Here is a 12,539-nt window from a genome sequence, read left to right on the forward strand (position 1 = left end):
GTACTATTTACTGTGCTGTTTAAACAAAGCTGTCATTGTCTTCAGGGAATATTTGTCAATCTGACAGGCCTCAAGAAAATTATTTTTTTTTCTCACAATAGTTCTGGGGATCCATCTCTTTCACTGCCTTATTCTGTATTTATTATGTTTGCATTTGTTTCTTCTGTTAACTGCTACTTTGTTATTGTACTTTCTTCTTCACACCTGTCAGTTTCTGATAGTTGTTAAAAACTTTCCATCTTTCCACCATGCCTTCTTCCGTCTTCTCTAAAGCACATCTATTTTACAAGGTTTGTTCTTATATTCTAATGATATATATATTTTATATATAAAAGATATATACATATTTTATGAACAAAGCTCTTCTAGCCTATTCTCTTTACAAAATCTTCAAGTTACTGTAATTCCTATTTTTTCCAATATCTCCCTGATGTTTTTATCTCTCATTTTATAATTTCATTATCATTATATAACTTTCCAGCCACATGTTTACATTTATTCTGTCATTCAAATATGTAACTTTCGATACACTAGATGCAATGTCATTTCACTAAGTAGTCACTGCAAAATTTTATATACACAGGTCTTTGGAAAGATCTTCCAGTCCTTTTATTATCCAGGGAGAATCCATTGTTTGTATTGTATGTAATCAAAGGGATAAAATGTAGCTCATTATTATTTTTAATTTATTTTCTCCTTTTTTTCCCTAATTCATACTGCATTTTAAAATTCAGAATCTTAATCATATAGAAACAGAAGACCAAATTTACACTTAAGAAATGGAAATACAGTACCCCAGAATGGCAAACCAACTTTGAGATATTTCCCCATGTGTCTTTGGATTGCTATATATACTGAATACCAATGCTTGTGAATATCAAGCTTCATTATGAGTTTTGTCTGAAAGAAACATCTATACAGAGAGCTTGTGCAAAAAAAATTAAATTAATTCTCTTGTGAATTATCTCCTGAAATACTTCATATTAAATAACTTAACATTAAATATGAAGTAATTGTGGATAAAAGTCATGTAGATATGCAATATTGCAAGAGTATGCACTTACACTAAAATCCCAGAGAGTAGCAAAATTCATAGCAGTTGCTTCTTCAGCTCTTGGGACAGTTTTTCTAGGCAAAGAGCCATATGGCTTACCCATCAAAGCCTGAAACAAAAAAATGAGAGAGGTTTATATTTTAAAGCAAAATAGCAGAAAAGGAAATGGACAGTGATGTGTAATTCCTTTGAGAGACTGGTTTTATGCTCCTAAACTCCTTAATGAGAATGACCTACTTCTACAATTTCTTTCACTGCTCCTCACGTTACTGATGGAAACTATGCTTAGCATGTGCATTCAGTGTTCTAAATTTAAAGTTCCACTAGTATCAATGGATTGCCAAACTGTGCCTCTTACATTCAAAGGCAACACAGAAGTCCATCCATATTTCTCTAAAGAGGAGTGTTTACCTTACAAAGACCAAAAATATTCATTTGTCATGCATTATGGATTTTATTGGGATATTTTAAATGTACGAGAAGATGTTAGGGAATCTGTTTTTGGATTCTGACAGTTCTCATGCTGCTGGCAAGATGCTTATTCAGGCACGGTACATCTCCTCATGGGGTCCTTTCCAGGCTCACCCTGAAAACTGTTGGACATTTATTCTGTTTTGGTTTCTAAGGAAGATTACAGAATGGTAGAATATGCTGAGTTGAAAGGTACCCACAAAGATTATTGAGTCCAACTCCTGGCCCTGCAAAAGATCATCTACAAGAGTCACACCATGTGCCTGAAAGTACTGCCCAAAAACTTCTTGAATGCTGTGAGACTTGGAGCTGTGACCACTTCTCTGGGGAGCCTGTTCCAGTGCCCAACCATCCTCAGGGTGAAGAACCTTTTTTCTGATGTATAACCTGAACCTTGCCTGACATAACTTCATGCCATTCCCTTGTTCCCAGTCATTGTTCACCACAGAGAAGAGATCAGTGCCTGCCCCTCCTCTTCCCCTCATGAGGAAGTTGTAGACTGTCTGAGGTCTCTCCTCAATCTCTTCTTCTTCATGCTGAGCAGACCAAGTGACCTCAGCTGCTTCTCATACTGCTTCCTTTCAAGGCCCTTCATGGTCCTTTGAATGCTCTCTAACAGCCCAATGTCTTTATTATACTGTGGCACCCAAAACTGCCCCCGGCACTAGAGGTGAGGCTGCTCTAGAGCAGAACAGAGCAGGACAATCCCCTCCCTCCCTTGCCAGGCTGGAGATGCTGGCCCTGATGCCCTCCAGGACATGCTTGGCCCTCCTGGCTGCCAGGGCACTGCTGGCTCATGTTCAACTTGTCACTGACCAGGACCCCCAGGTCTCTTTCTGCAGCACTGCTCTCCTGTCTCTCATTCCCCAGTCTGTGTGTAGACCCAGGGTTGCCCAGTACAGCCAGGTGGGCAAATTTCAAATTTCCCCTGTTGAACTTCACATGGTTGGTGATTGCTCAGTGCTGTAATTTGCTGAGATCACCCTGCAGGGCCTCCCTGCCTTTGTGGAACTCAACAGCCCCACTCTGTGAACTCGCTTAGTATCTCTTCAAGTCCTCTCTCCAAGGCATTTATGAAGACTTTGAAGAGCACAGGGCTAAGATGGAGCCCTGGGGAACCCCAGTGGTGGCAGGTCACCAGTCTGATGTCACCCCATTCACTGTCACCCTTTGTTCCTGACCTGTGAGCTGATTGCTCACCCACCCCATGATGTGTTTATCCAGCTCTGTACTTAACATTTTATCCAGAAGGATACTGGGAGAGAGAGCATTTGCTGAAATCCAAAAAGATTACATCCACTGGTTTTCTTTGATCAACCGGTTGGTTACTTTGTTATAAAATGTTCACAGGTTTGACAAGCAAGACTTTCCTCTTATAAAGTCATGGTGGCAGTGAACCACTGCATTGCTTTTCAGGTGTTTTTCAGTACCTGACAGAAAATTCTTCCTCTTAACTTAACCAGCCATTGAAGTGAGACTGACAAGCCTGTGGTTTCTGGGGTTCTCCTTGCCCTTCTTGAGAATATGAACAACACTTGCCAGCATCCAGTCAGTTTGGACACCTCCTAATTCCTAAGAACACTCCAAAAATCGAGAGATGTTTTTGCAATGACATCAGATGATCAATATCACCAAATTCTATAGATTTGTAGGGATCAAGCTGGAGGAATCATGCTACTGATTGGGCTGAGAAGTTGTTGGAAATTCCTACCTGACTTTTTTTTATCTGCTTACTACAAAATTAGAAAGATAAGAGGAATACAGGCTATTGAAGTCAGGGAGATGGCACAATAATTTTAGTTCCATAAAAGCCCTGCATTCTCTGGTGGGTCAGAGAAACTTGGGAAGTATTACTTTTCATAGAAGTAATTTATGTCTGAGTTGAATATCTGCTCTAAGTACTTCTTAACAGAGGTGTTACACAGAGGAAAATATGAGAGATCTCTCCTGATTTTACAGCTCTGTTATGCCTTATCAGCATGTGAGTATTGGATCTGAAAGGATCCTTTCAGCCCCAGGACTGCATCTTTCTATTGTAATGCACATTAAGTAGAGACAGTCCCCCTGGCTTTTGGTTTCTCTACTCTGTTATGCACAGAAACACCAAAAAATAAAGAAACAAACAAACAAACCCACTCCTCCAGACAACAAAAAAAAACAAACCCACACCTAAGTAATCCCAGACTTCAAAAACCATTTCAGAAGATAACTCTAAATATATTTTATATTTTCCTGTCCTGTCTAATTCAAGACATATCTCTGTAGAGACAACTGTCCACCAAGGGAGCCCATCTTTACAGGCTTAGTACCATCTAATGCTTGCAAATGAAGCATAGAGAGACTAAAAACTTGTTTAAAGCTCCAGTCCTATGAAATATCACTGCAAAGACAGAAATCCACATGGCAATCCTCAAAGATAATTTAAAAGATTCCCACCTCGGGCACCATTACAAGACCAAAGGTCAATCCAAAGAGAATCATGTTTATTCCATACATCCAACGCAAGAATATGAAATAAGAAGCTACTGATGAGCCAAAGTGACCTGTAAAAACATGAGATGTGATAAAAAGTCAGATGAGTCACTTTAATGTTATTTTATCTAAGGATGCACAAAATTTATTTAAAAAAAGTAAAACCAGGAGAGGTTTTTATACATTTGATTGATTCTAATTTCAATTGATTTAAAATTCTAAATAATTTTAAATTTAATTAATTTTAATTTTTTTTCATTATCACTATAATTCTAATAATTTTTTTGCATATTGCATACTAGTATGTCTTGAGCTAGCTGAGAAAACAGAAACAAAATTATAAAAGTGTTAGTTTAATGGAGTATTTAGGGTCATATGGAAGCTGGCATATTTGCTTTTATTAAGTAATCTCTAGAAGTATGTTTCAATTATTTTGATATTTTTTTCTGTCTGTTGTGGATTTTAAGCTTTCTTGACATGCTAAGCCAGAACCAGCCCAATTTTAATAGGAAGAAGCCCAGAATTAGTCAGTTGGTAAAGTCTTTCCACAATAAAACACTTGTCAGTGCTGTTATAAGACCACTCACCAGATTTTTTCACAAGAGACAAAAAACATTATCTGCAAGTGTTTATAGCCTTTCTTTCTCTTTCTATTCTTTTTATGTGCTCTATCTGTAGCCAGGTGTGCAGGCAGTCCCATCTCTAGGTGTAGGATTTGACCTCACACACTCCAGCCCCCTGACCCAGACTTGTGCACAGATTAGAGGCTGCTGGGGAGGTACTGAGGACCAAGGGCCTGATTTGACTCACACTCTGCAAGGCAGGGCAAACAAAAATAAAAGCTCAAATTCAACCCCAGCTTGCTTCAGCATAGTTCTGCTGACTATAGGAGAGCTGCCAGTTAGAAAAGTACTAAATTTCAGACCCATTACTAGTCATTTGTGGGGGAAAAAATGACCTTTCAATATGTTTTTCACACAAAAACTAGTTTGGGAGTCTGAAGCACACTGATTGCAAATAAAAAGTAAATCTGTCTATTCAGAGAGACTTATATTGTTATTTACAAGCTCTTTTGCAGACATGTAACATGTTCTTTAGGTCTGAAATATCAAGTTAATATATCTTGTGTTATTTGGGATGTATATATTCATATTTTACTGTAACAGCACGATCAGTAGAAAATTTAATACACTTAAACATGTATAATCCCAAAGTATAAAAAGAAGCTGGTTAAGAGACACAGCTGTGCAAAGGGAGGAACAAGCCATTCTGTCAAGAATTCAGCATTTTGAATCTTCTTTATTCACCATTCAGAATTAAACCATCATTTTGAAATTTTGTGTGAAGTGGCCAACCATAGCAGTGACTGACATACTAGGAAGAGGCATAAATCAGAGACTTTGAGTTAGCCTATCTGATTGTGAGATGCAGTTATAACCAAACTACACCTTTTGGGGGATGCTATAGACCCAAAAAATACAGTGCAGGAAATTATGAATATTTCTGATTTCAGGTTACATTTGTAGACCTCTCCATGCCCCATTATTTCTTTTGCTCAAATCCTAATATCCCTATTGTATTGGGAATAACTTCTTTTCATGCACTGAGTACTTGAATCAGTTATCCTGATGAAACCTCTGCTATCCATCTGCATCCATTCGGAACATCTGCAGGGATGCAATGCATTAGCATTACCTGCACCAGAATAGTTATTGCAAGCCAATGCACAGACTGCCCATGAGCATTACCCTTTTTCACCAATCAGGCAAGAACAGACACCTCTGGTAAGTAAAAAGTTAACTGTGAATGAGGGTAATTTAGCCATGACTGTCCTCAGCTGCGTTTTCACAGTGGGCAGGTCCAAACAGGGACCTGCAATGGGGAACATGGAAAACGCCACAAATGGACTACACTAGCTGTGAACAAAACCAGTCCAAATTTCACCAGTATTTTGAAGTCATTCTGAGGTGCAACATGTTCTGTATGTGAATAAAATAGTTTTAAGTAGACTTTAGCCATCTTTTCCTGCATCCACAGCCTCGCCGCACTAGGCATTGGCATAGAGATTAGTGCACATTTTATAAATTCATCAGTGGAATAGGAGTCACCCTGTCCTGAGAGAGGTCTGTGCGATTCCCATAAAGTCCTTTTGCACAGATGATACTGAATATCTGTTCTGTAAGGAAAAGAAACATCTGTTTTCTAAATATAACTACTTCATACATGTGTCCACTTCTCTTTTAAACATCAAAGCCCCAGCATCAGATTCACCTGTTGCCAACTGAGGACGCAGCACGGCAGAACTTGATGACCTTTGCTCTGGAGTCTGTCTACCTGTGCTAGAAGGGACTTGCATCTTGAAGAAGGGAGCCTACCTGAGATATCCTGATGCTTCAAGTTGTTACCTGATTTTTCTAGACAGCTGGAGGACTGGAAGAGTCAGACTCAACTGGGAAAGGCTCTTTATGTTGCCCTGAGAAACATTTATTGTCAAGGGAGCCTAAGTGGCAGACCTTCCCTTAGGTATCCATGGACATAAATCAAATCTCCTTCAAACAAAAGGCTGTAGTTTAAAGTTGATGCTGGAATTGCAACACAAAACTGACATGTGACAGACCCCTACTGTCAAAATATACCCCAAGTATAAACTATGTACACTACATAGTACATGCTTTGTTTATATATGGGGCATCCAACACCAATACTTGCTTTCTCTTTGTTTTATTATGTGGCTGACAATGAGAGAAATACAACTTACATGAAGATCAAGATAATGAAAAAAGTGGCAGAAATAATTTCTGTATATAGTATATAGTATATTTTTTATAAAATAAATATAGACAAAATAAAGTGAAAGTGAATAAAGTCAATGACTAAATCCCAATTACACTTTTCTAGGATTAATTTCAACACTAGCTTTTTAACTGCTACCCGTAGAAGGACAAGTTTTATCTGTAAAGGATACTCTCTGAAGAAAATTTTCAACTAGTTCAATCAAGCACAACAAATATTAATGAAAAAATATATACTCACTGATTTTAAACTATGCATTGAATACAGACACATATTCTAAAGAAATTTATCACTTTGGCAGACATCAGAAATATGATACTACATCCTGTTCTTACTCACTTACTTTCAATCTCCTTAATTTTCATTTCCCAGGGTATGCAGGCTGTCTTAAAATTTTCAAAATCTCTTTGAAATTTCATCCATTTCTGAAAAGAGTCACAGAAAATAAAAAAAAAAAAACCACACCATCATCTCAGTGCCCAGATGCTCAGTTCTGCTTTGTGCTAATGTAACCCCTTAAACATCCACAAAATCCATTGGCAGAGTCCAAAAGTAATTGTTTGTGAAGAGGATTCTCCTTTTGTATTTTTTTAACATATCTTCTATTGAATTTGTGTGAAGTTCCTATTTCTATCACAATTATACCACAAGAATTATTAGCTAATCATTTGCTTTCATGCCAATCTTTTCCTCTTTTCCTCTTTTTTCTCTTTTTCAATTTTTCTTTTTTTGTTTTTTCTCTTTTTTCTCTTTTTTCTTTTTTCTATTTATCCTTTTTGCTTTTTTCTTTCTTTTTCCTTTTTTCTTTTTTCTTTCTCTTTTTCCTTTTTCTTTTTTCTTTCTTTTTTATTTTTTTTGTTTTGTTTCACTTCCTCATTTTTTCTTCTTTCTGTTTTCTTTTTTCTTCTTTCTTTTTTCTTTTTTATTCTTTCTTCTTTCTTCTTTCTTTTTTCTTTTTTCATTTTTTCTTTCTCTTTTTCATTTTTCTTATTTATTTCTCTTTTTTCTCCTTTTTTTTGTTTTTTCTTTTTTCTTTCTCTTTTTCTCTTTTCTTTTTTCTTTTTTTTCTCTTTTTCTTTTTTTTTTTTTTTTTTCCCTTCTTAGGTTTTTCTCTTTTTTCTTTTTTTCTTTCCCTTTCTCTTTCTCTTCATCTTTTGCAGAAGGATGTCTCAAGGGAAGGACTGAACTTTGGATTCAGTCCACACAAATACCTAACCTACACCAAGAGAAATTAACTTTCACAAGATACTGAACTCTTGCAAACTCCTGTAAAACAGCTGGCTTTTGTTTTGATGACAAGTTTCAAAAATCAAACTGCAAGCTTTCATTAGAAGTGTTTTCATGAAAGAATGGTGAAATAAAAGTTTAAAATCCTTAGGAAGACAAGGGACACTGCTGTGGGAGATGAGTACCCATGGCAATATTTTTCAGGTTTCCCATCAGCTTCACAGGAAGTTAGTGAAACTCAATTTACCTTCATCATCATCACTTTGTATGCATAGAATTTTTTTCCTTTTCCTTTTCCAAGAGCACCTTCAAACTTTTCAACAAAAAGCTGTGCTTCCCTAGAAAATGAGGGCAAAAGAGAGATACAGATTATGTTACAGCACATTTTACATTATCTCTATCACATTAATTTCTTTACTCCTCATAGAACTTTATAAAATCTTGTTCCCTTAGTAATTCGAGGAAAGGAAAGCTCTGAGATTTTTGATTTTGCAGAAGACTATATAGTAATATATATGTAATGCAAAAATACAAGAAACTTCAGTCACCTGACCTAATACAAATTTATTTGGAGTTCTGAGACCTGCCTATGTCCAGTCAAGGTTATCAAATATGTCCAGTCCCAGTAAGTCAGCAAACTGACTTTTGCAGTTCAGCTATTGTCAATTTATGGGATGCACAGTTACTCCTGTTATTCCAACAGTTGCTAGGACAGAAGAAAGAAGAATCTTCATAGGGTGCTGCAGATTCTTGGTAGTAATCACCTTTCTTGTTTCTCTAATCCTTCACTTTTTCCTACTCTTCTAATTTCTTCCTTTCTCTCTTCTTTGATATTGAATAAAAGTGAATTATCATTTTGATCACCAATATCTGATCTAATTTGTGTCTTGCTCTGGATATATTCAAACCTCCCTCTCTGTGTTTGCAGCTTAGGACACATTCCCAGGCTGGGAGAGATATGTGTACACTAGAGCTTTGATTCCCCTGTGCCCACCTTCTCAATACTACATTTAAATTAGCTCTTCTGAGTTTTTGCATACATCTTCTCTAGCTGTACTATTCCCAGAGTAATTTCTTTGAAATGCAGCTTCACTGGTCCCCAAAAGGCTAAAATTTTGCCAATAGAGATATATAAGTCAAACAATATAAAGATGAAAGGAAGACTTAAAATTCTTTATATGAAGAGATGAGATCAAGTGCGTACTAATACTAATGTTTCCTCCATTTAATCCAATTTCCATTTATGGTTTTCCATAATGTCTCTCCTGAGAAAATGTGTTCTAAAGGCTAAATGCCCTATACCATCGGAAAGCAGACTAAGGATTCTTAACTGCCACTGTATGCACAATGCTGTTAAATGTTTTGTTGTCACACTGGATAGCTTCAAAGCACACAATTTACAATGTAATAATAAACAAAAATTATGTTGTTTATTATTGTTTTGTATTGCACAAAGCACGTGGGAAAAGGTAGACACTTGGGGAAAGTACTAATTGTGATGCATAAGACTGTGATGCACATTTCCTTTTTTCCAGAACTGCTACAGATAAATTTACAAAGTGAAATTAACTATCATGCTCATATTTTCTGCTCCTATATTTTATACAAGAAAGGAAAAAGATAGAGTTAAACTGCAAAATCTGGCAGTGTTAATGGCAGTATAGCAGTTTAGTTGAGATAAGGGAGAATTGAAATTACATCAGAAGATGGCCATTAGCCATGTGATAACTTTTCTAATTTAATAACATTAAAAATCTCAACATCTGTGAAAGTAACTGTGTAATTTTAGTAACTGCAAAAGCTTAGGGTGATCTTCAGCCTGAAGATCTATCAAAGCCTTTCTCAAAAATTTAGCTTGCAGTACCGAGGATCCAAATAAGTGCACGTATGGGCTCAAAATTGAGTTACTGAATTCAATTTTCAGTCATTGAGAGCTTTCCTTATTTGAGAGCCTTCTGAGTACTCTCTCATTCCAAGTGTTTTCACCCAAACCCAGCTGGTGAGACATCAGGGACAGGGCAAGTTCACCTGACCTTCTCAGGACTCCTGCATGCCTTTTCTGATAATTTTAAATTATGAATGCTAATCTAAGCACTTCTTTTTTTTCCTCTTTATAGCACAAGGAGAGCAAAGATTCAGATTAGAAAGGATAGAAATACCCAGCCAGCCCCACAGCCACAGAACCCACCTATTCATCACCTCAAAAGTGTTCCCTGAGGATCAAGTCAGAGTCCTTCTAAGGGTGTAGATCCTTTGCTTCCAGTCCTGTGCTTCTGGATCACATTTGTATTCTGTATTTTTAAGTCTGATCTTTTTGTGTTTAGCTAAATATATCGACACTGACTGAGGATTCTTTATTTCCCAAGCCATCCTCAGTCTTCCAGAGATTTTACAGCACACTGCTCACATATCATTTCTTCCTTTTGATTCTCAGAAAAATCTACAATTAAATTTCAGCCCTCCCAAGTAAGTCAGACAAAATAGATTGGCTCAGCTTCAGGAAACCTGTGCCCAAGGGTTGTCTTTAAACCCAAGCCTCAGGATCCAAAATCTTGCTGCTCTGTCAACAGATATAAGGGAGTCCTGACAGCAGATGGCAGCTTCCTCCTAAATTCAGCAGTCAGTGCTGGAACAGTGCCATAAAAGCAGGTAGACTCAATAAACTGCACACCTATCCCCAGGTCAGCATACTGTATTTTACTACCAACTCTATCACTGGGTAACTCAGGCTTGTTCGGGAAAATTTTCTGAAATCAAAATCTATAGAGTAGAAAACTTGTGTTTTCAGTCACTATTTTTAAATTTCAAATTTTGAAATTTTGAAATTTTGAGGTTTTTTCAGTGAAGGGATGTTAGAAATTTAAGGACATAATATAAAAACAGCAATAAATACAATAAAAAGTCCTTGATAACATATATGAGTACATTTTGCATCTATAAGTGAAAGACTCAAGCTCCCCACAAACTTGTTCCGATATAAAATAAAGTTAAGCCAAAACAGGAAAGAATTTTCCACTCTCAAATTCCAAAAAAATATTTATCTTAAACCTTTTTTGACTTATTTTAAATTAATTTTGTAAGATTTGATACTGAGACTAGTTTTTTTTATTTTCATCTGCCTCCTGGACCCCCACCAAGCAATCTTTTAAATGTTATCAGCATCTAAGCTTTTTTTTCCAAGACAAACCAAAAAATTGCTTTATGAAGGTGGTGATCTGGGCCTACAGATTACATCCTGCTGATGCTCCTGAATGCTTCCCTGGATTCTGCTTTTCCAGTGACTGAAATTTCCTCTCACCTTTCACCCCTTCTTCCCTAAATGTTTTGTAACCTATTTTTCTGATTTAAAACCTATTTAACTGATTTTCATCCTGTTTCCCTGCACTGGACTTAAGTTCATCTTTGCATCACAATCAACCATTTCTTACTGAGTGGTTACGGGTGCAGTCAACTGAGTTGCACAGTGAAGACTGGACCAAAAAAACCCGCTGGATCCATATGTGTACAATAATTATGAAGACATTTTTATGTCTTATCAAAGAAGCATGAAGCAACTCCATTCACTTTCTTAATAAATTGCTTTCCCATAATTAAAAGTTTGTTGTATAAATCCTGAAAGAAATCAGCTAAGTCCAAATGGGGGACTTGCAGAATTATTTTCATTCTCATTTGCACTGAATTTTATTCTGATCTAATAACAATGCACTTGAAATTTTTTTTAATTAATAGAATTGCTGGCATTAATGCATTGACCATTAATGCACGCTGACCATGACAAGAAGATGTCTCAAATGTGCATTAAAAATTGTGACAATGTTTCCAATTCTTATGAATTAACAACCAAAATCATCACATAGTTAATAATCACCATATAATTAATTAAAAAAATAAAATATAGCACATGTTATATAGCCAAAAGAGTGGTAGTGAACAGCATTAAATCCATCTGTCATCCAGTCACAGTGACACTCCCCAGGCTCAGTACTGAGGACAGTCCTGCTTTATTGATGATCTGGAGGAGGGGATCAAGGCCACCCTCAGTCAGTTTGCCTCCTCAAAGGAAGTTGTAGCAAAGAGGGAGTCAGTCTCTTCTTCCAGGTAGAAGCAACAGGACAAGAAGAAGCAGTCTCAGTTTTTTCCAGGGGAGGTTTAGATTGGATGTTACAAAATATTTCTTCACCAAAATGTTTTCAAGCATTGGAACAAGCTGCCCAGGGAAGTGGCTGAATCACCATCCCTGGAGGTCTTGAAACGATGTGCAAATTTCGTGATGAAGGACTTGGACTAGAGATGGACTTGACAGTGTTGTGTTAACGGCTGGACTCAATGATCATAAGGTCCTTTTCTAATCTAAACTGTATTATTATTATTATTGTTATTGTTATTGTTATTGTATTATTATTATTGTATTATTATTATTGTATTATAATTATGCAATTGAAAGACATTTTTTTTAATAAATAAATTATTTTGTGAAAGAATAGTGGAAGTATTCGTTCAGTGTTGGAATAAAAGAAAAGTT

General features: G+C 36.5%; 1 protein-coding gene across 1 annotated transcript in view; it reads right to left on the reverse strand.

Annotated features, from left to right (window-relative positions):
• TMC1 (transmembrane channel like 1) overlaps positions 1 to 12,539 on the reverse strand; it is an 82,695-nt gene that overhangs the window by 21,603 nt on the left and 48,553 nt on the right. The window contains exons 6-9 of the mRNA XM_058826701.1: positions 8,265 to 8,355; positions 7,134 to 7,215; positions 3,962 to 4,068; positions 1,065 to 1,163 (exon numbers count right to left, since the gene is read on the reverse strand). Coding sequence (XP_058682684.1) covers positions 1,065 to 1,163; positions 3,962 to 4,068; positions 7,134 to 7,215; positions 8,265 to 8,355 — 379 coding nt within the window. The remainder of the gene's footprint in view (positions 1 to 1,064; positions 1,164 to 3,961; positions 4,069 to 7,133; positions 7,216 to 8,264; positions 8,356 to 12,539) is intronic.

Source organism: Poecile atricapillus, chromosome Z (genome assembly GCF_030490865.1).
Source record: "Poecile atricapillus isolate bPoeAtr1 chromosome Z, bPoeAtr1.hap1, whole genome shotgun sequence".
Lineage (NCBI taxonomy): Eukaryota > Metazoa > Chordata > Aves > Passeriformes > Paridae > Poecile > Poecile atricapillus.